Source organism: Rattus norvegicus, chromosome 20 (assembly GCF_021556685.1).
Source record: "Rattus norvegicus strain SHRSP/BbbUtx chromosome 20, alternate assembly SHRSP_T2T, whole genome shotgun sequence".
Classification (NCBI taxonomy): Eukaryota; Metazoa; Chordata; class Mammalia; order Rodentia; family Muridae; genus Rattus; species Rattus norvegicus.
This window is the reverse complement of record NC_141553.1, coordinates 30,380,663-30,407,311: the sequence shown is the minus strand read 5'-3', so window position 1 is coordinate 30,407,311 and position 26,649 is coordinate 30,380,663. Positions and strand designations below refer to the sequence as shown.

Genomic DNA, 26,649 nt, shown 5'->3' with positions numbered 1-26,649 from the left:
GGGGGCAGAGTCCCAAAGGTGGGGGCAGGGTGGGGCCCAGCTTTACCGTAGGCTCTGACCCTTCTCTTGGGCCAGTTCAATTCAGATCTCACTTGCCATCTAGGTTGCTGACCTGGCTGGAGAACTGTGACACTTGAGGGTCAAGGGGTGGGGCATGGGCTCTTTCTGATACTCCACTGCCCCGAGGAGGCTGGGCTAGGGTTGAGAGAGGGGGAATTCTATTGCTTGCTATCTAATTTCTCTCTGTGAATTAGACGTAGTAATAGTCCCCTGGAATATCATCTGTGCGTGCGTGCGTGTGTGTGTGTGTGTGTGTGTGTGTGTGTGTGTGTGTATGTGTGTGTGTGTGTGTGCGCGCGTGTGCATGTGTGTGTATGTGTTCCTGGATCTTAAAGGAGGGTCTCTCTCAAGAAAGAGAAAGGAACCCGGGGGTATTGGCACACACCTTTAATCCCAGCACTAGACACTAGAGAGGCAGAGGCAGGCGGATCTCTGTGAGTTCAAGGCTAGCCTGGTCTACAGAGCTAGTTCCAGGACAGGCAGAGCTAAACAGAGAAGCCCTGTTTCAACAAACAAAGTAAAGATTCAACACAGAAGAAATGGAACAAGACGAGGGGGTAGCTGTCCTGTTTTCTCCCCACTCCTGTCCCCTGTCCCAGGGCTGGGAGCTGGCCTGGAGAGGCAGCATCTGCACTAGGGCCACTCAAGCCCACTGTGGTCACCACAGGGTTCCATATTATGCATGAGCAAGTGGGATAGACACATGGAAGGACTTCAGACTGGCAGAACTGTTTCAGAGCTAGAGAGAGTGACTTCTGGAGCTCTCTATGCTTCTAGAAAAGGCTTGGGGCATGCCATGTTTAACACCCTGTTTCTTTCTCCCTTTCCCTGCCCTGTCCTCAGGAATGTGGTAGTCAGCATTCTGTCCAACAGAGGGCGCTGTGGAGCCTGGAGCTGTACTTCTATCTGATCCTGTTTAACTACTATCTGCATGAGCAGGTGGGGACCCCTCTTACCCCAGCCACAGGGACCCCATGGAACAGGGAATAGAGTGAGATTGTGTGTGTTAGTCCCTGAGAGAGGTTGGGAGGGCCAAGAACAGGTCTAGGTGAGTGTTGTTTCTGCCCCGCCTCCCGTTTCCCCTCTCCCCTCCCAACCCAGACCTAGGCTTTGTATCTTGGTTGGGGCAGAATACATCCTGTTCCTCCCTCTCCCACCCATTCTCCCCTGGGTCACAATGATACCTTTTGGGGCTAGGCAGGGAGGGCTCAGAATGGGCCCACACTCCTCAATGCCCCGTCTCTCTTGGCCTCGGGCTGCAGTACCCCCTGGCCTTTGCCCTCAGTTTCAGTCGATGGCTGTGTACGCATCCTGAGCTGTACCGTCTGCCGGTGGTGCTGAATTCAGTGGGGCCTTTGGTCCCTGGGGACCTCATCGCCCAGGGCTCCCTGGTGAGTAGCTGGGCATTTGTGGAGTGGCTGGGTTGGTTGGCCCCTGGCCCCACGGAGTTCTAGATTCCCACAGGGCTGGGGAAGTATTGTCAGGGGGGCGGCAGACTTCTCGTGTGAGCGGGATATGCTGTGCTCTGGCTGCTGTCCTGGTACCTTCTCCTCAGTCTCAAAGCCCAGAGTTTTGCCACAGAGTCAGACTAGACAGTAGGACATCTGAGCACCCTCTCTGGAGGGTGTGCACCACATCCTTGCCAGAGCATCGATAAGGCTGAAGTGTGTGCCTTGTATGCCCTATACCCAGCAGGACACCGTTTCTCCCCACCCTAACCCCACCCTTCCCACGGAGACCCGATGGGTTAAGATCCCCATCACCGTATATGACGGGTGATCATAGGCTTTAGATATGGTGTCCTCCTCCCTACAGGAAGCAGATGATCTTGTTTCCCTGGATGCGCTCAGCACTGTCAGAGAAATGGATGTAGCCAACTTCCGGCGTGTGCCTCGGATGCCTATCTATGGCACCGCCCAGCCCAGCGCCAAGGTGCCCGCTCTCAGGCCCGGAGTTCAAACGTTGGGGGTAGGGAAAGGAGAGCCCTGACCCTGACGGCCCCTCGTCCCCCCCAGGCCCTAGGCAACATCCTGGCCTACCTGTCTGATGCCAAGAGGAAGCTACGGCAGGTGGTCTGGATCAACCTGAGGGAGGAGGTTGTGCTGGACTGTGACGGTCACACACACAGCCTGTGGCTCCCCGGACCAACCCTGGCCCCCAAGCAGCTGGAGGTAAGGTCTCCGGCCTTTTGCATGGTCTGCATGGGAGGCACTTAGGGGTGAAGGAAGCCAAGGGAGAGATCCAGAAGGCCCTGTGTTCCTGTCGTATGGATGGAGGAGGCGCTGAGGCTTAGGAGGGCATGACTGTCCCCATGTCCCCATACTCCTGTGGCTTTTCTGCCTCTGGGGTGTGATTCTGACCTGAGGCTGGGGCTGTGCCAGGCTCCTGTCTCTCAGTCCTGTTTCAATGGCCTCTGCCCTCTGTCCTGCTCTTACCTAGGATTTGGAGGCCCAGCTGAAAGCCTACCTGAGTGCTCCTGTCCCCAACACCAAGAGCCCTACCACCCCCAGGTTCCAGAAGTGCCTGACCACACAAGAGGTCTTCAGCCAGCACCAGGGGGCCTGCCTTGGCCTTACCTACTGCCGCATTCCTGTGCCAGACTTCTGCGCCCCTCGGGAGGAGGTGAGGGGCCAGGTCTCTGGGCACCAGATCTCTCTTTCTCTTCTCTGGCCTGGGAAAAGCCGCTCAGCTCCATAACGGGGCAAGGGGATTGTCTAATGGGGTTCATATGAGGCCTCGGAAGCACTTTCCCATCCCTTCTATGTATGTGTGCTTATGTGCACGAGCACAGGCCTGGTCATGTGTATTCTATCTTCATAGGCTTGGGTTGTGGGGCCAGTCTGTGTGTCATATGTTGCATGTGCACCATATGTCACCGGGGAGGGCGTGTGCTCATATGGTTGTTGGAGAAACATATGATGCACAGTGCCATGGTGATGTGGGTGTAGTTCCCATTGGGGTTCATGGCATCTGTCTTGTGTTCGTGGGCTACGTGTAAATGTTACATCCACAGAGCCAGGGGTGAGCATGGAGAAAACCCTGTGTGATTGAGGGGGTGTTCATGCGGCCCTTGTAGGTCTGTGACAGCTGTATATTCACAGCCGTCTGTGTGGTTTGACTTTTGGGGTCTTGCTGGTGTATCTGTGGGCTGTGTGTGCTTGGTATCTGTGACTTGGTCACTACCATAGTTGTCAGGGCTGGTGCCTTTTGCATGGCTCTCTGTGGGCTCATAGCCAGTGGAGTGCTGCCCCCTGGTGGCTGTTCAGGCAAGGACACAGCCCCAGACTGGAAAACTTAGATGTGCATGAAGGTTGGCATACCGAGTCCCAGAAGTGTGTGGTATCTGCTTATATGACTGATCCTGGGTGCCTGGGATAGAGACAGTTATGGGTGTACACAAGAACACGGCTGTTCGCACATGCATGGTCTTGTACGTAATCTAGTGAACTGTGCACGCGCATGAACTAGGTCGTGTACACGATGAGGCATGAGGGGACAGAAATCTGGGGTTGCCATTTGGTCCCCACTGTGAGTTTGATCAGCCAGTGGCACTCCTGGATTCAGACTGTGGTCTCATCACCCCAGGACTTTGACCGGCTGCTTGAGGCCCTGCAAGCTGCCCTCACGAAGGACCCAGGCACAGGCGTGGTCTTCAGCTGCCTCAGTGGCCAGGGTCGGACCACAACTGCCATGGTGGTGGCCGTGCTGGCCTGCTGGCACATCAGGGTAGGTGTGGCCTTCTGCATGAGGTCAGAGGTCATTCCCGGCAGGGGTGGGTACTGGCTATGGTGAGTGTAGAGGGGCAGAGGTCATGTCTGATGTCATTGAGGAGATCCTTTTCCATCCATCTTGGCCAACCCTCAGTGGGGGTTCTGGGTGTGGGGGTGTGGGAGTGTGGGGGAGGAAGTAGAATAGGGAAAAGTTCCATCTCAGTTCTGTCATCCCTCAGGGCTGCCCCGAGGTGGGCGAGGAGGAGCTAGTGAGTGTGCCTGACGCCAAGTTCACCAAGGGCGAATTTCAGGTGGGTACACCTCCTCCCTCCCCTCCCCTGGCCTTCCTACCCCCAAACCCCCTCACCCCGCTGGTGCCCTGGGAATGCTGGGCAGATCAGAATTCTTGGATCCTGATGGCAGCTTGATGGGGTAGGGCTGGCTGTCTGCTTCCCGGGTGGGTAAACTGTGGCTCAAAACAGCTTGACTCTTGAGCCTCTGCCATAGTAGATGGGGTCTGGACCCTTTCCTACCAGACTGGATTATCTCAGTATCGATGATAACCACCTTATCGTGGCTTGAGACTCAGCCGTGGTTGGTGCTCTATGGAGTCCTGCAAGCTACTCTGATCTGCCGGTCCCCCTGCTTAAGCCCAGGGGCTCTATCTGGGCAGGCCATTAACATTCAGATCCAGTCCTCTGTCTCCTGTACCTGCCACCCATCATGTGACATCTCAGACCCGTGACACCTCTGCACATGTGGCCTTTAGCTGAGCAGTGGCTGTCTTCACAGTTTCTGGTCACCTGTGCCACATGCTTGCCACTTGCCCTCCTGGCACTCCTGTTTGCTGACTGAGAGGTCAAGGCTGCCAATCACGCGGGGCCTCTGGGTCCCTAGACACGCTCCTCTTTCCACGCCCCTTTTTCCTTTTATGGTTGATGATCACCCTTCTTTTTCTTTATTTAGCATGATGGAAATATGCTAACAGAAATCAAATTCTAGGCCAGCCTGATCTACATTGTAACTTTCAGGCCAGAGAGGGCTACACAGTGAATCTTGTTTCAAATAAATAAATGAATGAGTGTAGCCCAGTGGGGGAGTGTTTGCCTGGTATGTTTAAGGCCCTGGACGGGATCCCTACCGCTGTAATGGATAAGAAGAAAAAAACAAGGCAGAGGCGTGTGGGTGGCTCGGTTCTGTTGCACACACACAGAGCCCTGGGCTCAAGCCCAGCATTGAGCACCCTGAGTAGGAATGGTGGCTCAAACCTGAGATCCACTGTTTGGGTGGGAGAGGCAGGAGGATGGAGTTCAAGGTCATTCTCTACTACCTAGGGAGTTGGAGGACTGCCTGGGGCATATAAGATGTCTCAAAAAAGCTGGGGGTGAGTGGGGCAGTGAGATAGCTGGGTCAGTAAAATGCTTGTCCAACAGTAACAAAATAAGGAGTAAGACGAATCTTTGTAAGGAACCTCGCCTAGGCTTTTAATATGTGCTGAGCATTTCAAACCTGTCGGTGGTTTACTAGCATGATCTCTCTGGCTCTCCCATTGTCTCTGGCTCTCCCCGGTTCTCCTGTTGTCTCCCTGGTTCTCCTTGTCAGCACCATGTCTTCCTTCTGTTGTAGGAGCCTGGCTCTCCCAGACCCACGGTTAATGTAGAAGACTGAGAGCTCCCTTATGGTTTCACTAAACTGTGACCGTGACAGACAGAAGTGACAGCTCATAGGTTTAGTACTTGATACTCACTGTTTTAAACCCCCCCCCCCCCCCCACACACACACAGTATTTCTCTTTGTAGTTCTCACTGTCCTGTAATTCACTCTGTAGACCAGGCTGGCCTTGAACTCAGAGATTTGCCTGCCTTTGCCTCCCGAATACTAAGATTAAAGTTGTCTGCTACTACTCTGCCCAGCAAAAGATTTTGTTTTTAATTATGTGTACCTGTGTGTCTCTGTGAGGCTTATGTCCTTATGAGTGCAATGCCTGTGGAGGCCAGAAGAGGGCACTGGAGTCCCGGGAACTGGACTGTTGTAAGGCATCTGATGCACCAAACTCAGGTCCTCTCCAAAAGCAGTACACAATTACGTGCTTTTCACAACTAAGCTCTCTCTTTAACCTGACATCCTCCTTTTAAAAAGTATTTTTGTGGGGGGTTGGGGATTTAGCTCAGTGGTAGAGCGCTTGAGGCCCTGGGTTCTGTCCCCAGCTCCTAAAAAAAAGAAAAGAAAAAAAAAAGTATTTTTGTGTGCACTGAGGTGTGCAGGTCAGAATCAACCTTTGGGTGTAACCCCCTCAGGTGCTGGTCACCCATTTTTGGTTTGTCTGGTTGCCCCCCCCCCCCCCAGGCATGGTCTCTCTGTGTGTCCTTGGCTGTCCTGAAACTTATTCTGTAGACCAGGCTGGCCTCAAACTCAGAGATCCTCGAGCCTGTGTCCCTTTGAGTGTTGGGATTAAAGGTGTGCGCCACCACTGTCCAGCTGCCCCGTTTTGTTTGCTTGTTTTTGTTTTTATTTTGTTTTACTCTTTTGAGGCAGGGTCTCCTTGCCTGGGCCTCTCTGGTTCCACTAGACTAGGGCTGACTGAGGGGTCTCCTGTCACTGCTCCCTGCCTGGTCTTTCATGTGGGTGCTGGGGAGAGAACTCAGGTCTTCAGCAGCAACTACCCCACCCTGAACTGTCTCCCCAGACCCATGATGTTCTCTTAAGGACAGGAAGTCAATGAAATGACCAAAACAGATGTATAGATGTGGCTTCTTTTTTTTTTTTTTTTTTCTTTTTTTCGGAGCTGGGGACCGAACCCAGGGCCTTGCGCTTGCTAGGCAAGCGCTCTACCACTGAGCTAAATCCCCAACCCCGTAGATGTGGCTTCTTAAGATTCGTTTGTACGTACATGTACATTAAGAGTGGTGAGTCCACGTGCTTGTCCCACGAGACTGCTGAGTTTCAGCAGTCAGACCTACAGAAAAGCTGTGATCTCGTGTGGCCCATGGCTGTGTGACGCAGAGACAAGAGGATCCATGGGGCTTGCTGGAGGCCAGGTTCCTGGTCCCCCTCCACCTCCATATGTGCATGGATGGGTTCGTGCATCTGCACACACACACACACACACACACACACACACACACACACACACACACACACATTCATATGTCACTCATACATTCATACATAGCACACATAATTATACATGTCACAAGTACACACAGTACTTGTGTGTGCCTCGAACTGTGCACGCACAGACACAACACACAAAATCTTGCTGATTGAAAAGTAAACGTGGATGCGTCGCCTGGGCGATACCACACCCCCTTGCTGTCCCAAAGTGGGCAGGGGGGCGCAGGCTGAGGCTCCCCTTGCCTTTCTGTCCACTCACCGCTTATTTGGCCCCAGGTGGTGATGAAGGTGGTACAGCTGCTGCCTGACGGCCACCTCGTGAAGAAGGAGGTGGACGCGGCGTTGGACACTGTCAGCGAGACCATGACACCGATGCACTACCACCTGCGGGAGGTCATCATATCTACCTACCGACAGGCGAGTGCTGGCCCTGCGCCCCCAGCTCTGCAGGCTGGGCTGCTGTTCACGTTGGTGGAGTGGGGATGAGGAGGTCGGTGGTGTGGGCTTCAGGGGCCAGCAGGTCCTGTGGACCCTTTGGAGGTTTTAGAAACCTGCTGTGAAGAGGAAGGATACCTGAGACCTCTGTGGGATGGGATACAATGCTAGTGTGCGATCCTGGGGTCCCAGAGGCCAAGCAGAATCGGGCGGGTGGCGGTGTGTGACTCAGTCGCCAGGGGTTAAAGTCAGTGCTGTGTGGTATGGCTGCTGTACCCCAGGACAGGTTCGTCTGCGCTGTTTGGGGTCTGGGTCTGGTCCTTGTTTTTGTTTGCTCAGATGAATATTACTTTATTTTACATGTATTTACTTACCTGTGTGCGTACAGCATGAGCGTGGGGGTCAGAGACGACTCGTAGGAGCTGGTTCTTTCCTTCTACCATGTGGATTCTGGGGGAATGGATTTGGGGGGTCAGCCTTGAGGGTAGTAGTCACCTTTACCCACCAAGCCAGATTGCCAGTCCTCCAAAGTTATTTTATTCATCCATCTGTCTGTCTGTCCATCCGTCCGTCCGTCCATCCATCCATCCAGCATCTATCTGTCTGTCTGTCTGTCTGTCTGTCTGTCTATCTATCTATCTATTTTTGTTGTTTTGTTTTGTTTTGTTTTTTCTTTTGAGACAGGGTTTCTCTGTGCAGCTCTGACTGTCCTGGAACTTGCTTTGTAGACCAGGCCAGACTTGAACTCACAGAAATCCACTCGCCTCTGCCTCTGCCTCTGTCTTTAGTGTGGGAACTAAAGGCACGTGCCGCCACCACCAAGTTTTTTATTTTTTTTTTCTTTTTCTTTTTCTTTTTTTTTTTCGGAGCTGGGGACTGAACCCAGGGCCTTGCGCTTGCTAGGCAAGTGCTCTACCACTGAGCTAAATCCCCAACCCCCCAAGTTATTTTTTAATAACTCATTAAATTGTAAAAATATGGTCTCCTGAGTGGTTCAGATTTACTATAGCTATTGAGGAAGAGTGTGCCGGCGAGTCTGCCTGGGTCTCCAGTGTTCCCTTCTGCCTGACTTCCGACCTGAGGGCCGGGCAGGTGGTGGAGTTTGCAGCTTTGGGACCCGGGAGTGTGGGGATTGGGTTGGTCGTGGGCACAGAGAGCCCTGTTTCTCATCCTGGTAGCAGGTGTGTAGGGAGCGTGCTGCATGGCATTAAGAGGTGTCAGTGTATGACAGATTGGGTGACTTTCAGGGCAGCTTCTGCTGTATCATGGCAACTTGTCCAGTCTCCAGCTGGGGACACATGACCAGAATGATCCAGAACATTGGCTTGGTGTCTCGGGGTCAGATCCTGACTGGGTCAGAGGGCAGGTCCTCTTTGGAGGCAGACCAGGCATGTGGGATAAGACTGGGGAAAAGTTCAGACTCCAGGCTGCCCTACATGGGGAGGAGATGATGGACCAGGAGCTTCTGAAATGGACTTGGCACACATTGGACGACACAGCGTCCCTGTGTTAGGTTCCCTTCTCCAGGTTCCTTTGAGATTTAAACTGTCTTAGGGACGAAACTGACGAAATGCCATGACCAAAAGCAACTTGGGGAAGAAAGGGAAGCAATTTCAAGGCAGGAACCTGAAAGCAGGATCTGATTCGGAGGCCATGGAGACCTGCTGCTTACTGATTTGCTTCTCGAGGCTTGCTCAGCCTGCTTTCTTATAACAACTCAGGGCCACTTCTTCAGGGGTGTCACCACCCACAGTAGACTGGGCCCTCCCACACCAGTCATCCATCCAAAAACTGTACCACAGTCTTGCCCACGGGCCTATCTGGTGGGGGCATTGTCTCTTCTTAAGTGACATTGTTTGAGTCAAATTGGCATAAAACACGCCCACTGTCACATTTGAAATCCCCGTTCAGAGCGTGAGAGCTGAGACCTCTAGGTTCTGGCAGCTGGAGGCCCAGAGAGTGCTTAGACCTGCTCCAGAGAACATGGTCCAGGCCCTGTTAGAGCCTCCTTCTCTCCATCCCAACTCCAAAATTCACAGGCCCTCAATCCTTGTTCCTGGATGTGTGTTATGAGGAGAGATAGAGAGACAGAGAGATAGACAGAGAGAGAGAGAGCAGGAAGCATAGGGAACCTGCACTGCAGGGAGAAGCTCCAAGTTGGCCTCAAACAGCCCAAGGAGTCACTGCAGGCCTCAGGGGCTTCATGGGCAAAGGACAGGAGGCCTACAGGTTCGTAGTGGGTTTCAAAGCACCAAAGGCCACCTGGCAGCACAGTGTTGTCACCAGAAGTGAGATTGGATGGCTTTACTCCTGAGGAGTGAGGTGGCAGGGATGGGGGAGGAGGAACGGAGCTGTATTTTAGGGGCAGTAGCTCCCAGATGCCAGAAGCTAAATGCATTTACTCATCAGTGTGGCCACCAGGTGACAGTGGTGAGCTAAGTTAGCGTAAATTCCTTCCTATCACTTTCCCGTTAGACCTAGGGCCTCATTGATAATCCATAAATTAGGGGTGTGTGTGTGTGTGTGTGTGTGTGTGTTTTATTTTTTTAAGTAATTTTATTGACATTAGTGTGTGTATGATGGGAGGGCATATGAGTCACAGAGAGCATGTGGAGGTCAAGGTTCTCTCCTCCCACCTTTAATGGGAGCTAGGGATTGAACTTGGATCTCTTGCCTTTACAGCACATGCTGTTACTGACCTTGTTTTGAGATGGGTCCTTTGTTAGCTAGATGGCCCTGGGCTTCAAGACATGCTCCTGTCTCCACCCCTGCATCTTACTGTAGGAATGCTGGAATTACAGGCAAACACTACTATAGCTACCCAGGTTCTGGGATTCAAACTTGGGACCTCACACTCGTGAGCTTCCCATCTGAGCCATCTCCCCAGCCCCTAGGACAAGTTCTTTTAAAGACATATATTTAAATAAATAAACTGTTTTAATTAATATTTATAATTTATTTTATGTGCACTGGTGTTTTCCTGCACGTATGTCTGTGTGAGGGCGTCAGGTCTCCTGGAATTGGAGTTACAGACAGTTGCGAGCTGCCATGTTGAAAATTGAACCTGTGTCCTCTGAAGGAGTAGCCGGTGCTATTAACCACTGAGCGATCTCGCCAGCCCCCCAGGGCAAGTCCTTAAAGGTGCCTTAGAGTAGGAGGTCATGAGTCCCTGCTAGAATCCACCTCAGTTTGCTCTGTGTGTGTGAATCCAGCTTTGAAACTTTGTCTGGGTACATCCAGGGTGTAGTCAAGGCCATCTATAGTGACCAGTGGTCTCCCATCTCAGTACCTCAGATTCCCTTGTGGGTTTGCCAAAATGGAGATCGCTGGGACCGACCCAGAGTTTCCAGAGGCTCCACAGTGCCAAGATGCCAGCTTAGAACTGGAATAACATGGGGTCTGGGCCACCCCAGGCCTTTGCTCTGTTGCAGCCAAGCTTATGGAGATGCAATTCACATACTGCCCGATGGACTGTTTAGAGAACACTTGTCCACGGTTGCCATTGCAGTGGGGGACGTTAGAGCATGGTCAGGACCACAGACAGAAACCTCACACCCTTGGTAATCCGTCCCCGGCCACATGCAGCTCCAGGTTTCCTGTTGAGTCTCATAATAATGGAACAATGTACTTATTTTTGTGTTGTAGATTTTCTTTTATTTTTAGACAGGGACTCTTGAAGTTCTGGATGGCTTGGAAGTCACTCTGTAAACCAGCCCGGCCTTGAACTCGTAGAGATCCACTGCCTCTGCCTCCTGAGTCCTAGGATTAAAGGCCTGAGGCCATGGCACTGGTTCTTGCTTTTCATTTTTGACTCAGGGTTTTCTGTATCCTGGGCTGGCTTGGAATTTGTTGTGTATCTGAATGATGATCTTAAAGTTTGGATGCTCCTGCCTCTACCTCCTGAGTTATAGGGATGGGACCCGGGGTTTTGTGCAAGCCATGTAAGTCCACAACAAAGCCACATGCGCAGGTCCTGACTTCGGCAGTATGCTGCCATTGCGTGCGTGGGAAGCAGGGGGGGAGGAATCAAACCCAGTCTGCTCTCACATCATAACCACCCACAGAGACTATTGTTATCTCAGAAGCTGTAAGGAGAGCCAGGGGATCTCATCCCCCTTCCGTCCTCTGTGGTACCCACACACATAGCACACATGCACACGCTGGAACACACACACACACACACACACACACACACACACACACACACACAAAACTAAATCTTTAAAGAAGAGAAGTAGAAATTTTAGTCTGAACTCTCATCTGAACTGTTAACATTTCATAACAGAAGGGCTAGTTAGTGACCAGGAAGTAGAAAGTCTGTCTGTTCTACTAGAAGGTCAGTGCTGGGAAGATCTGCATTCCTGATTTCTCATGGCCCTGAGGTTTGGGGACAGCAGCTTTTGGAGACTTGGATGTTCCCTCCATTAGCAAGAAGGGCAGTCTCCTTCCTCCAAGGTCTTCTGCATGTCTCGTTGTGGAAAGGCTTGGGCTTCTGTTCTGCCTGAGATCACAGTGGACTGAGATGTCTCCTGAGCTGTTCGAGATGCTCAGCTCAGAAGCCCAGAGCTGAGGCCAGCTCTACACATGCGCAGTAGGGGCTCCAGTCAACTACACATGCGCAGTAGGGGCTCCGGTCAACTACACATGGGTGAGAGTACAGGGTTTCTGCAGAGCATTTCCAGACTGAAAAGTCACACTGTTGCTGCCCTGTGGAAACACCTGTGATCAGAGTGGACAGCGGGATCGGCTCTGTCCAGCGGCTACAGAGAGCCAAGTTCCATGGAAGGGGTGAGGAGCCAGAAGAGATCATCAGGTGGAAGACGGGGTGTAGATGTTGAAGGAGATGATTTTTCTGCCTCTGACCGTTCATGTCTTCATCTCCAGGCTGAATCATGTTCCTCCTGGGGGGCAGTGTTTGGAAGTCTTCACCCGTTATACTCATAGGGCTGGGCTCAGTGTTGGGGTTCAGGAACTCCACACAAAGCATATGAACACTGACCCAGTTGAGCAAAAATAGTTATTGAACGCACACCTCAAGACTGATAGATTAGGACCGTAAAAAGGACTGGGGAGCCTAATATTTGGTACCAGTGTGTTCTCAGGGCAGGCTTATAAATGGGGGGAAACCCCTCAAAAGCCACAATGAGCTCATACGCAGGTGCGGGAAGTGTAGCCCAATGGTCAGCTCTGACTCAGGCCATTTTAGACATAACGGTTCATATTGACCTTTAACTTGATGGGTCCCATGTAAAGCTTTGTGGGATTTCTTTAAGATTAACAAACCTCAGAACATTCAGAACATAACATGTGGTCAGCATGACCCTGCTCTGAGTCAAGTCACTTCTCTGTCTCAGTGACTGGCAGGCATGTTACAGCAACAATAAGAAAAAGCTGTCAGCAAGCATGGGGCAAAATGGCTACAGCTAGGATGGGGATGGGGGATGGAGGGGGTCAGACCTCAGCACACACCCCGCCCCCTAGAATTGATCCAGTGAATCAAATCATTGACTCAACACTTTCTCTGAGGCCAGGGGAGTAGCTAAACAAACTCTTATATTAGCCGTTGTTGGCTTAAACATTTGAAATTGTCATCTCCCTTAACAGGTGCTGTGACTCTCATGCTAGGAGGCCCTGCTGTGGCCAGTTACCGAGAGAGCTAATGTTTTACAGCCCTAATGTAGCATAAAAGTACATACCTTGTCCCCCACAATCAGGGTCTCCATTTGAGAGCCAGACATCTATCTGAAGTGAAGGGTGGCTAAACCATTTTCTGTACTCTGGGTCTGATATACAAAAAGGCCCAGAGAACGAGGCAACATAGATGTTGGCAGTCTTTGGGTGCCTATTCCATTTGGCCCAAACAATTTACCTAAGTCAAAGGTGAGGGTGGGGGAACCTTCCCCAGTAACTGGCGCTTCTATCTCCTGCCCCTAGTCTATATTTGCCTGAGCAGATTTTCACCTGGCTGACAGACTCCGTGTAGGGGTCTCACCTGTGGAGCTGCTACTGTTAATCAGTCCAGCCCATACGATCGCTCCCTGTCTTCCAGTTGGATCAGCTAAGCAGAGGGCATGGAACAAAATGGCTGTAGGCAGCAGACCTGAACACTCAGCAGAAGGGAGAGCCCTGAGGATCCATCTCTGGGACCAGTGTCCTCTAACATTGCTCAGAGTTCAAAACACCCTCAGAGTCCAGTGTGTGGTCACAGACAAGGCCGTGGGCCATGGAATGGGAAGGCAGGCCGCAGGAAGTCCCTAGTGAGTTTGTGGCAGAGCGGGCATGGGACTCATGCCCCTCTCTGGTCTATGTTGAATTTGAGCTCACGACCTCTAGATGGCCCTAGGGGAGGCTTGCTGCGGCTCTAGAATGGGGGCCATCTCTTTTCCAACTCACCCTATGAACTGACTCCTAGGAACTGGCAGTTGGGTCTTACCTTCAGTATCTTAAGGTTTAGTCAAGCCCCTGCCTTCTGGTTTTAAAGTGGAGGTCCGCAGCTGGTCTCTGCCGGCGCCTGCCAAGCTTTGCACCGAGTAAGCCAGTGGGCTCCTCGTGGGGGTCAGAGATGCTACTCAACTCCGGAAGGACATGGGCCCGGGCTCCATGGGGGGGGGATGTACCTCCTCCATCAGACTCACTGCCTGGGAATGTGCCAGTCAGCTTTCTACCCACTTCAAGTTTTCCCTCGACCTTCTGTCCATCTCAGGTTCTCCCAGCAGAACGCAACCTCAAGGCTGTAAAGATCCCAGCAGCGTGTGGCAACTTGGCTTCTGCCCCTCACCCTTCAGAGCTGGTCTTTCCCAGCCCCCTGCCTGCTTCAGCAATCCACTCACACATTAGTCGGAAGGGGTTAAGAACATGTGGTTGGCATTTGGCATTGGGATTGCTTTTGGCAATAAAGTGACCCCAGGGCCACAGAGAAGCAGGAAAATGGGAGGTCACTACTCTCTCATGGGAAGAAGTGGGAAGGAGTGGTCTGTGTGCCGCTGTGCGCCCCCCTTCCCCCCCCCCATGGATAGCTAGGAATTTTGTGCGAGGCTCGCTTGTTAGACGTGGTGTAATATAAATGGTCCAGGGGTGCAGAGCGGCTCCCAGAGTTTGCTGAGCTGGGCTGCAGTGACTTTCATTTTAGCTTCTTCATTCTGACCTTTGTACACGTGCGCTACACTTTCCTCACAGGTGGGGCAGTGTAGGCTCTAAGTACTCAGTGGGCTGTGTCTGAGGCTAGCCTCACTTGGTGTGTGCCGACACTGAGTCAGACCGAGGAGAAGGTTGTGCTAGGCTGTGTTCTAACGAGGTGAAGAGAGGCCCACAAATGCCTCAGCTCCTGAGCAGTTCACGGTGGTGGCTGAGGACAATACCACTGTGATTGGTGTTGTATGAAGTATGCCAAGTGGAAATACCTAAGTCCTTCTGGCTTATCCACATCGACCTCCACTTGCCTTAGTTTCCTGACCTTAGAGACCTAGCCCAGCCATTGTGTGTGTGTGTGTGCGCGCGCGCGTGTGTGTCCCCGTCCGCGCATGACAAGGTCTCTCTGTTAGCTTTTTTTTTTTTTTTTTTTTTTTTTTTCCGGAGCTGGGGACCGAACCCAGGGCCTTGTGCTTCCTAGGCAAGCGCTCTACCACTGAGCTAAATCCCCAACCCCTCACAGAATTTTTTTAAGAACCGCCTTAAGGGCTCAGTGAGTAAGCTCGCTTGCTACCAAGACTGGTATTTTGACTTTTATCTCCTGGACCTGCATGGTGGAAGGAGATGATAGACTCTCTGACCTGACCTCTGTACACATTCACGTGTGCCCACACTGCTCGAGGCTGACATGTTAGACTTGGCATAATATAATGGATCCTAGGGTGCAGAGGGTGCATTAGACTTAGAAAGGTCACAGGGTCAATTCCAACACACAAATAAACATTTTTTAAATACCTACCTGCCTCACACAGAAGTAGAATGGGAGAGATGGTCTCTTGACATGAGCCACTTTGTGGGGTTGGCATGGACATGAGGCAGCGGGGAGCAGTACGAGGAATCTGGGCCCTACTGAGGTATTCCAACATGGCCAGCAGCCCCCAGGTTGATCTAGCTGGTAATCGATTGTTTCCTTTTGGACTTGGAAAGGGGAAAGTATTTATGATAGAAACGTCTAAGGACACTCTGTTAGACACATTAATGCCAGCAGGCACTTTCGGAACCTGGCTTTGGCTGTCGGCAGTCGCTCTTACTCGTCTGTATTTAGAGCAGGCTGTAGCACCCTCTCTCTTCCTTGCAGAATGAGTTTGAGAACAAGCTGAGGCAAAGCTGGCTGCAGACGCCTTTGCTTTCTGAAGAATGCTTTGTGGAGACCATACCGCTTTGCCTCTCTGAGAACTTAGAAGCCTGTCTGTTCCAGATCTCAGTGAGGAGGACAGGAAGTCAGGGCAGGTTCTAGTAGACTCATTTAACTGAAGAAGAAACAGGCCTGAGGGAGATCTGTGGTAGACTGGAAGCAGGGTCAGAGCTTTATCATCCACTTGGCCTTTTACATTCCTTTCCCTCCGGGGTGGCGGACACGGGGGACAATTTCATGGTAACAGTAAGAGGATGGGCTATGGGGGAAGCCACCATAGCTCCTGTGTGCTTGTCATTCTGTGGAATAGGCCTATAGAACCCGAGAGCTGCCCGAGACAGAAAGATGAGCTCAGCGCCCCAGGAACTAAGGCTGTTTCCTAAGAAAAGCTGAAGGTCGGCTGCCTCAGGCGCTGAGCCCCTGGCTGGTCTTTCTCAGCCTCTGACAGCCAATGCTGTCCCCAGAGTCCTCATTCCAGCAGGTAATGGGTCTCCAGGGCTCAGCCACTGCAATTAGAGTAGCCTCGGAACATTGTAAACTGTCATATAAGATGTGACAGGAGGAAGGGCACTTTCCTTAGGGTCTTCATGCCTTCCTGAGGATGGACTCAGTGAATTGGTGCTGCCTACCCCCACCTCCCCCACAGCAGCTGAGTCCTCCTTTCCCTTCTGGCTGGCTGGCCTGGAGCCTTTTGGCCCTACAGGGGACTTTCCTACTGAGTCTGACCTGGTCACAGGGTCAATTCCAGCATCCCCTGGTCCTGGTATCATCTCACTGAGACCCGCCACTCTTGGGAGCAGCTAGCACTCATGTTCATTGCATAGGCCCGTTTCTACAGCCCAGCTCCCAGGACTGTGCCAGACACAGCGGGGGTCTGCAGTGCCTTATACAGTGAGTAGGAGGTGGATAGCAGGTGGAATAAATATTTGCATGAATTGGGAAATCTGCCTGTTTGCTGTCCACACTGGCTTAGTCCACTGGGACTAGTCCTCCAGGACAAGCTGTTCTTCTCTAATGAAGGAAAGGACCCTGGAGCATGGAGGTAGGCCAGGCAGGGACTTTCACTGGTGTGGGGTGGCTGGGAGCACTTGATGAGGGGAAGGGAGCCTCTGGAAACGTGTTGAAGGGGCGCCAGTAGGATTTCCTAATTGAACGTGGATCCAGAGTTTAGCTCCCATAGCTTGGTTGTCGCTCAGATGACACACTTGTAGGTCTAGCAGTTTGGGGATGGTGCTCTCAGGAAACTGTTTGGGTGATGAATGTTGGGGTACCTGAGATAACCACCGGAGTGTCCTGCAGGCACTTATGTGAAAGCGTAGGTGCAGGTTGGTGGGGGGGTCCCAGCATCTTTCTAGAGTCTAGATTTTCTAAGCTACTGGAGACTGCCTCAGGAGGAGACTGCCTGGGAGAGAGTTGCTCACTGCACCCCAAACTCTAATGCAGGTCTTTTGGGGGTGGGAGTGAGGGATAGAGAGGCAGAAAACTGATGTCAAACCCCGCCCCCAGACTTAATAGCTGTTTGGGGAAGGCCTGGCCTACCACAGTGAAGCACACAGAAACTCTGTCTTTTTTTTTTTTTTTTTTTTTTTTGGGGGGGGGGGTTCTTTTTTTCGGAGCTGGGGACTGAACCCAGGGCCTTGAGCTTCCTAGGTAAGCGCTCTACCACTGAGCTAAATCCCCAGCCCCCAGAAACTCTGTCTTAATGAAAAGGCCCAGACTTGAGAGCAGAGGAGGCCAAGGGAGGGGGGATCTTGAGGCCTAGATGCCCAGAGCAAGCTGTGGGGAGTGGGGTTTGTCCTGAGCCTGGAGGGACAAGCTGACTGTAGCCAGGCGCAGAGGAAGGCCTTCAGTGAGGGCACAGAGACTTAGATAATCTCATGTTTACTACTGGGTAGCTCAGCAAAGAGCTTCCAGACATACTGACAGAACAAGGCCTACACCCATGCTAGACGGGCCAGAGGCATGAGAAGCCTGAGGTCCCCACAGCTCCGGTGTCTCTCCTGGGCCCCTTCTATTTCAGGTTTCAGTCCCAAGGGCCCAGGAAGCCTTTGTCACCTTCATGGCAGCCTGGCCTACTGGACCACTTAAAAACAGCCTGGCTATTTCTACATGCAGGAGGTGGCTGGGTGCCCCTCCCGGAACTGTGCCAGCCTGGGATGCTTTTAAGGAAAGTGGATTGTGACAGGCAGATGGGCCATTGTCTCAAATCACAGCCCTGTGGTCAGAGGCAGGATGTGTCCATGGGGACCTCTGGGACTGGTGGGCATAATCTTCACACAGTGTCTGAATTTAGAGATAATTCTACCCTTGAAAGACTCCTCCTGCCTCCCACCGGATGTGCCTCAGACCTCGTCATCCTTGCTGGTGTCTTGGGACAGTGCTGGTGTGGTGTGGTTGTAGCTAGGTGAGAGCTGGCCACTTCTCCCTGGACCTTGGTGGAAGCAGTTTAAAATGGCTTTCCCAAGGAGCACTGGGTGACTCCTGCCCTTCTGAAAACACTCCAAGGCCCAGAAGGAGACAGGAGAGGAGAAGCAGGCTGAGGCTTGGGGGCTACTTGACCCTATAGTCGGACCAGCTCAGTATCCTGTGAGACAGTAGGACCTCACTGTGCTGGCCAAGTGGCCACTATGTGGCCATTTTTAAATTATATATACTTTAATATGCTATATATATTTATGTTATATAACTTATCAATATTAATATATTGCACATTTAAAATATTTTAACATAATATGCATCAATATTAATGACTATATAAATATGTAACATATAATAATGTGTATTTATATAACTAATATATAAAATTTAAAATTTTTTTTATATATATTCTTTTCTTTTTCCTCTTATCCGCTGCCTAGTTTCTAAGCAAAATTGATTTTTTTTTTTTTTGTTTTTTTTTGGTTCTTTTTTTTGGAGCTGGGGACTGAACCCAGGGCCTTGCGCTTCCTAGGCAAGCGCTCTACCACTGAGCTAAATCCCCAACCCCTGATTTTTTTTTGAACACATGATGTTAATTCTTTTTTTTCCGGAGTTGAGGACTGAACCCAGGGCCTTGCGCTTGCTAGGCAAGCGCTCTACCACTGAGCTAAATCCTCAACCCCTGATGTTAATTCTTGAAAGAGTATGCAGTCCTCGAGTGTCCCTGCAGGCAGCAGCCCTGGCCCTCTGTCTGTAGGACCCTCTTGTCTTAGCTTCTCCCAGGCTCTGAGTCCATCCATGCCTTAGCTTCTCTTCCTATTTCTATGATAAGAGACCCAACAAAGGCTCTTCAGGGAGAAAAGTGGCTCGAGGTTCCAGGACACAGTCTACCGCTTCAGGGAGTCAAGGCTGCAGGAATTCAAAGCAACCAGTACCGTCCCACGCACAGTCAAGACCAGAGAGAATGCGTTAATTTACAGCAGGGCTGGGCTGGCTCTCCTCATGCATTTCAGGACGTAGCCTGTGATGTGGTGCCGCTAACATTCAGGGTGGGCTTCCCCACCACCATGAACCCAACTAAGACATTTCCTCACGGGCATGCTCACAGGGCAACCTGATCTAGGCAGCTCCTCACTGAGACTCGTTTCCAGGTGATTTCCATGTTGTACCAATCAAAACTAAGCACCTGTCTTCCCTTGTTTCTAATGCAACTGTCCAACTCTGAGGACACACCCACCTCCTGACTCCAGCCTACCTCCGGTGCCCACTACCTCTTCTTCCTTATCCACCTTGAAGGTCACTTTCTCTCACTGCTTTTGGTAGTCCCTGGAGCCTCCCAGAGGGCAGGGTTGGTAGCTCTCATCTTCGTGGCTTCTGACCTGTTTAGTCAGTACTTGGGGCTGTGTGGCTCATAAGTGCCTTCTCACCAGTTCCTTGAAATGTTGAGGTTCAGAGGCTAACAGCAGAACCGCAGCCAGCTTGTGCGTCTGGCTGTCTCCCAGGGAGTTAGAGTGCTGTCCCTGTCCCCAAGCCCTTTCTGGCACAGCCTGCTGTTGCCTCAAAACCGAATTGGCGCTGTTCAGGATCTCTCCAACTGTGAGTTTTAGGCTCTGGGCCATGTCACGTCTGGGGTGGGGCGACCCTGGAGTTTTCTGAGTATGTAGACCAGCACCGTGTGTGTTCATGGAAGGGCTTCCATCTGCAGCCCAGCTGTTGGGAGAGCAGCTCTCTCTGGCTCCTTGGGGCTCACTGTGCCCTTCCCCGGATAGTGCCTTCACTTGAAGGCTCTTCCTCCCAAACCCCCACTCCCCTGTGCCACACTATTTTTCTGGATCTGGGTGGAGGCCTGAGGGTGGTGAGGGTGGTGAGGGTGGTGAGGTGAGATAGTTCAGGTCTGGGTGTGGGCAGCACATCCATGGTCGGTAGAGGAAGATACCCGGATATGGAGGCAGACCACCCTACAGGAGAGGCTGGCTGAGGGTCCAGATCCTGTGAGTGTCCCTGGCATGTTTCCCTGCCCTGGAGAACCTTGCAAGCATTTCCTCCTAAAGTCCCCTTTCTCTTGAAACACGGATCTCCTGCGGCATCTTCCTCCAACAGGCTGCTCTCACTACCAAACCTTCAATGACTTCCAATGCTGCATCCCACGGTGCCCAGCTTTGGCTCTGAGTAATCCCATTGCCTGCACCCACCCACACCCCAACCCTCTGAGACCCTCATTGGCTGCTCTGAGGTGAACCCAGGCACTTGCATTTTAAGGTGACATTCATGACATCCTTCTTTCTCCCAGGCTAGCAGGCCACAGCTCCCTCATACATTTGTCCTCATTGCTGTCCCAAGTGTGTGCACATTCTCACTGTCAAGTCCACGAGGTCCTTGCTTCCCACTCCTCCCGTCTTCCCTAGGGAGCTTCCCACTTATCAGCTTTGCCATCTTCTATTCTCTGGCATGTGACCTAGTGTGGTACCATTTCCAGAGAAGATGCCCAGGGGGAGCTCTGGTGAGAAAGGATGCCGAGACTGACAGGCCTGGGACTGATGGGCTCAAGCTCCACCCAGGCCTTGTCTTCTCTCTTATTGGTCCCCAAACTTGGGTGGACTAAGTGTCCATCCTTGCCACCTCAGATCCAGGACTATGGAGAAACAGGCAAGGAAGGCAGAGAGTGGGCAGGTTGGGTCAGATACCAAGATGGGCTTTCTCCCTTTCTAGTCAGAAAGGAGCTGGGCTGAGGAGGAGATTGTAGAGGCTGTCTCAAGTCAGAGCTCTATGTCACTGGTCCCCTGCCAGACCATGATCAGATCCTCATATGCCTTCAGAGGAATGCTAGGGGTACTGGGAGAGAGGAGACAGTCCTAGGAGACTGGGGATTATGTTGTTAGGAATTGGCAACAGGCTTCTTTCTAGAGGACCATGAGCTGGGCATCTCACCCTCTATACCTCAGATGCCCCTAGTTTTCCAGCAGACAGCCTGGCTTTGGAGCAGCATTGTCTTCAGAGAGGAAGTAGAGGCCTTTCTTCTCTGTAGGAAGTGGGTTTGAGACCCCCATGCCCTCAGGAACTGGGGGCCCTGTGGGTCTCCTCTGTGTCTAGGCCAGGCAATACCCCAGGCCCTGCCTCTGAAATCACTCTGCTTGGATGCTCAGGCTGCGAGTGAGTATGTTTGTGTTAAACAATGGATCTCCCTGATGATACCATCCTCCTTGTCCTCCAGGCAAAGGCCACCAAAGAAGCACAGGAGGCTCAGAGGTTACAGCTGAGGAGTCTGCAGTACCTGGAACGGTACATCTACCTGATCCTCTTTAATGCCTACCTTCGCCTGGAGAAAGCCAGCTCCTGGCAGAGGCCTTTCAGCACCTGGATGCGGGAGGTGAGAAAGGATGCTGAGACTGACAGGCCTGGGGTGGTGAGCTCATAAGGCCAGCTGTATCTTTTCCCTGGTCACTGAGTATGCTAAGTCCAAGATGACAGGCTCCCATATGGAATCCCCTACTTTCCTTTCCCACTTAGCTATTATGTTCCTTGCCTAGTGTCTCACTAGTTAGACAGCTTATGGCAGCTGAATAAATGAATGATGGGGGTGGGAGAGATGGGGGTGAGATGGACACCTGTAAGAGCTTGCTCTGTGTGTCTCATGGCCTGCACTGCCTGGATACCTACCTGGACACTTTGGTCTGTTATTTTTATTCAACTCCCATCTGTCCCCTATGAAGGGCAAGGTTGTTTGTCATGATCCTATGTCCTTCCAACCACGACTTTAGATATGGACAAGGTGGCCAGCCTTATAAGCAGTAGAATAGTATCAAAGGTGTTGGTGTCAAATGAGAAGGTGGTGGTGACTCTGTGATACATGTGTAATGCCTCTGCCATACCTGTCAAGAGCCAGGTATGTTTTAGGTAAGCAATCTGTGCAGAGGTTCAGGGACTTCTTTACATAGAAACTGGTTGTTGCTTCTCTTTTCTTGGGACCTCTGTGATTCTTCTTTGCTTGGACTTCCAACCCAACCTAGAACCTGCCAGTCAAGAGAAAGGTCTTTTTCCTCTCAGGAAAGTAGCCTGTAATTACCCCTCAGCCAGGAAGCTGCTGACCTCACAGTCCATCTGTTGTAATATGATTTCAGGTCCATAATTAGCTACCAGGATGTGAGTGGGTGGGGGCTGGAGCCAGGGAACTCAGCCCCAGTGGGTATAGAGTAGGTGCAAAGGCTCAGGACTGGATGGAGGCATGTTCAGAACTGCAGTGGGCAGAACCAGGGAGGCAGGAAAGCAGGCTGCTGAGGATGTGCCTTGGCGCTGGTCTCAGATGTCAGTGTGAGGAAACATGTGAAGTGAATCTTTGTGCTTGAGGGTGAGTGTGGAGTCAGAAGATGTGACGAGGGCTCTATTGAGACCACTCTGGTGAGCAGGCCCAGACTTAGCTTCCTCTATGTACCCTGGGGTGGAATGCAGGAAGAGTGTCATGTAGCCCAGGCTGGCCTCAAAGTCACTATGTAGCAGAGGGTGACTTCTGATCTTCCTGCTTCCACTTTGCTGGGATTACAGGGACTTGCTGCCTTGCCCAGTTGGTTTATGTTACTGGGGCTCAAACTCAAGGCCATTGTGCTTGCCAGGCAAACTAACAGCTACATACCCAGCCTAGGGACAAGGACATTTTCTTCTTGAGTTCTGCTTAGATTGTGGGACTCAGGGAGAACCAGGGTTGGGGGCACGCTTGTAATGCTCCATAGCTGCTTCTAGGACTCTCCTCAAGGGAGAGGTGCTGGGGACCTCTAACTCGGGACTTCAGTCCCTCTCCTGGGACAGACAGAGGCAGGGTGATCGTGCCTGGGGACAGCAAGGACAACATTATCTCTTTTTTTCCAGGTGGAATTGTTCCTAGTAAGGTGTAGGGGATGGTTGGAGCTTGGGGCCAAGTCCCAGGCTACTGGGTTACCAGCTCCACGTTGAGGATCCAGAGCAGAGAAAAACCAAACTCCTTGGGTTGAGCTCCTAGCCAAAGGGAAGGGCTACCGTTGGCTCTGCCATCCATACTGCCTCGGCAACCTCCCTGCTCAAATGTGGTTTGCTGGATTGGCCAGGCCAGTGCCGCCGAGTCCTCCCAGGCATGCCCAGGGCCCCGTGTATTTGCACAGCAGTTCCATGCAGTACGAGGAGCGAGGCCTGTCAGGGACCCTGGAGCAAGGTGGTTGTAGATGGACATGCAGGTTTGTCGGAGCTGCTGATCTCGCTGAGGACAGCTCTGGGCCCCAGACCCTCCCAAATGCCTCAGAGCTCAGCAAGGGGAAGTGGTTTGAGGACAGTAGGCCTGATGAGACCTCCACCCCTGAAGCTCTGCCCTATCTCTGCCCTTTCCAGGTGGCAACCAAAGCTGGCATCTATGAGATCCTCAACCAGCTGGGGTTCCCTGAGCTGGAGAGCATGGAGGACCAGCCCCTGTCAAGACTCCGTTACCGGTGGCAAGAGCAGAGCCAAGACCCAGAGCCCTATGATGCTGGGGACTTCCTTTAGGCCTCCTCCTTGCTCCTTGCTAGACAGGTTGGGGGACCTGAGGGTCTCATTGCTTCAGATGGACACTTGCCAGCTTCCTGGTGAGACTTGAGGGGCTGAGAGCCTTTGGAAAGAGGGTTTTTTTTTGTTTGTTTGGGTTTTTTTTTTGTTTTTTGTAGGATGTGTAGATGACGCCACCATTTTCTGTCAACCCTCTGGGTGTGTAATGGCCTCTGCCTGTACCTCACAGACCAGCTGGCAAACAGCAAACAGCTTTCAGGGAGCTCGCTCCCCAAACAGTCAGTCACCACCTCCGTCCCCTTTTCACTGCCTGAGTTGGCAGTGGGCTGGTCGTGTTTGTATGTTCACTTCCTTCCTCTGGCTGGCTTGCTCTTGTCTCTCAGTCTTTCAGATCAAGGAGCTGTCTGAGGTAGGTGAGGAGGATGGTGAGCCGGTCAGGTCCGTGTTAAAGGCAGCTCTGCTTGGTTTCTTCTGGTTCGTGAGTGTCGCGGGCCTGGAAGACTTTCCCCAGTTCCTTCACCTAAGCTGGCAGATGTGTCCAGGGAGTTTAGAAACCAGGGAGACGATCTCAGTGTGGGGAAAGAACTCACAGACACCATTGAGACAGTGAAGAGGCGTGATCATGTGTTGGAACCTGTTAGCAGGATCAAGGTGACTCTTGGAAGAGATTCTCGTGGACTCAGGCCGTGGTGGCTCGTCAGGCCTTAGGGTCCAGGCCACCCCTGCCAGGATCCCTGGGCTTCTTTCACTGGGACACTTGGGACACCGCTGAGTTACTAACAGCTTTGTTTACACAGTAGGAAGAGGGGCATAGAGAGCTGTGCCTCTATGGTGAGCCTCTGGGACTGAAGTTTGCCACGACTAGTGGTTGGACACCTGGGAGGCTGGCTACCTACCTGTCTTACTCCCTGAAGGACAGGGTTGAATCTCTGGGTTCCAGTCCTTTAGGGAGATGGAGTACCTGTCTGTCAGCTGCTGGCTGTGCTTTTTGAAGAGGCCAAAGTTGTTTCCAGCCTCTCAGCTGAATTCTTTTGCAAGCTGCTGTATGTCTGCTCACGGCTTCTCAGGTTTGCTGGTGCCTGCTTTGTGCAAGTCAGTTCTTTTCTGAAAAGGTCTAGCCAAGGAGTCAGAGACCAGAGAGACCCTTCATACTCTCGTGACTGACACTGACTTGGAGATATGCTGGGACCAGTGGCAGATCACTTTACCCCCCTGCCTCAGTTTCCCCGTCTGTAAAATTGGAGAATAATACTTGCCTACCTACCTCACAGGGGTGTTGTGAGGAATCCTTTATGTTTTTTGGGTTTTTGTTTTTTTTTTTTTTTGTACAGAGCTTTTGGCATTAAAAACAGTGTAAACATGAGTGTGCTGCGTTGCTGATTGGTCTTTAGTATGAGACAGACATGGAAGCCAGGTGGATAAATGTGTCTCCCAGAGTAAGGGTGGATGCAGGCGAACGGAATGTCCTTGTTACCAGCACCCGTGATGTTTGGAGGCTGCGGGTGTTCCAGATGTCACTTCCTCCTTGTCATCAGTCACAGCCTACCATCTTATACTGAGGTAGCCGTGCTGACCCCTGCTTGAATAAACACCGTCTACTGTCAGTCAAGAGAACGCACCAGGGCTGGAGAGATAGCTCAGTGGTTAAGAGCACTGACTGCTCTTCCAGAGGACCTGAGTTCAATTCCCAGCAACCACATGGTGGCTCACAACCATCTGTAATGGGATCTGATGCCCTCTTCTGGTGTGTCTCTTCTACAGTGTACTCACATACATAAGATAAATAAATAAACCCTTAAAAATATAATTAAGTAAAAAAAAGACAAAAAGAGAACATACCAGAGGCTAGCCCTCACGCCTCAAGCCAATCTAGTGGAGTGGGCGTGGGGTGTTTCCTCACTTAAGGTTCCTTCTCCCCAAATTCCTCTAGCATCTGTCAAGTTGACATAAAACTAATCACAGCATCTACACACACACACACACACACACACACACACACACACACACACACAGAAAGAGAGAGAGAGAGAGAGAGAGAGAGAGAGAGAGAGAGAGAGAGAGAGAGAAAGTGAGTGTCCCCTGTCTAGCTTTGTGCTGGAGCAGAGCTGAAGATTTTATTACAGCTTTTGAGAAGGAAAGGCAGAGTGCAGTTAGGGCTGCGGGAGGACAGGCCTCAGCTGCTCCTCCTCTGCAGACACCCTGAGCCCTGCCCAGTGCCCCCCAAGCCCCAATCTCATCCCCTTCGCATTTATACCATTTTGGTTTGGATGTCAAACGTCCTCCATTGGCCTGTGTGTTTGAACACTTTGTCCCTAGTGGGTGATGCTGTGGCTGAAGCTTGCAGATGTGCACCCACCACTGGAGGAAGGGTCCTGCTGGGAGCAGCCTCACTTCCCGTTCATTCTCACCTTCTCGGCTTCTAACTCAGTCAAGGCGAGTGGCTTCCACATCTGGACCATATCCCTTTCTTTTTGTTAAAGATTTTGTTTAATTTTATTTATTTATTTATTTATTTTTTGGTTCTTTTTTTCGGAGCTGGGGATCGAACCCAGGGCCTTGCGCTTCCTAGGCAAGCGCTCTACCACTGAGCTAAATCCCCAGCCCCTTATTTATTTTTATATAAGTACACTGCAGCCATACAAAAGGATGGCATCAGATCCCATTACAGATGGTTGTGAGCCACCAGGTGGTTGCTGGGATTTGAACTCAGGACCTCTGGAAGAGCAGTCAGCGCTCTTAACCACTGAGCCATCTCTCCATCCCCATCCCTACATCTCTTCTTCTTCTTTTTTTTTTTTTTTTGGTTCTTTTTTTCGGAGCTGGGGACCGACATCTCTTCTTCTTAAACAACCCTCAAACTGTATTTGGTTAATTAACAGTGCACAGGAGATGAAGGGTTGCCTACAGGATAAAGAGTAACCTCAGATCCCTGCAAAGCAGCTTCATTGGAAAGTTTCACCCCAGCATGAAGGTTGGCTTCCCCACAGCTGCTTAGATGGATTCCCCCACAGCCCCAAGAACACATGCAATTGTGGCAGAACTGCCTTCAGATGGTTGTGAGGAGCGTCTGAAACCACAGGTGAA

The 26,649-nt window shown here is 51.6% G+C and overlaps 1 protein-coding gene across 7 annotated transcripts in view; it reads left to right on the top strand.

The window, feature by feature from the left end:
• Pald1 (phosphatase domain containing, paladin 1) overlaps nucleotides 1–25,204 on the top strand; it is a 64,904-nt gene extending 39,700 nt beyond the window's left edge. For 4 of the 7 annotated variants that reach the window (XM_087597213.1, XM_087597210.1, XM_087597214.1 and 1 more), the window contains 10 exons: nucleotides 904–999; nucleotides 1,323–1,451; nucleotides 1,876–1,992; nucleotides 2,076–2,231; nucleotides 2,500–2,682; nucleotides 3,646–3,786; nucleotides 4,010–4,081; nucleotides 7,161–7,301; nucleotides 21,272–21,427; nucleotides 23,413–24,928. In XM_087597213.1, the coding sequence (XP_087453339.1) occupies nucleotides 904–999; nucleotides 1,323–1,451; nucleotides 1,876–1,992; nucleotides 2,076–2,231; nucleotides 2,500–2,682; nucleotides 3,646–3,786; nucleotides 4,010–4,081; nucleotides 7,161–7,301; nucleotides 21,272–21,427; nucleotides 23,413–23,565 (1,344 nt within the window). In that variant the 3' untranslated portion in view covers nucleotides 23,566–24,928. Of the gene's footprint in view, nucleotides 1–903; nucleotides 1,000–1,322; nucleotides 1,452–1,875; nucleotides 1,993–2,075; nucleotides 2,232–2,499; nucleotides 2,683–3,645; nucleotides 3,787–4,009; nucleotides 4,082–7,160; nucleotides 7,302–21,271; nucleotides 21,428–23,412 lie in introns of all 7 variants that reach the window. The other 3 variants (XR_015644664.1, XR_015644665.1, NM_001034128.2) reach the window with 2 other exon arrangements.
• Nucleotides 25,205–26,649: the final 1,445 nt, after the last annotated feature.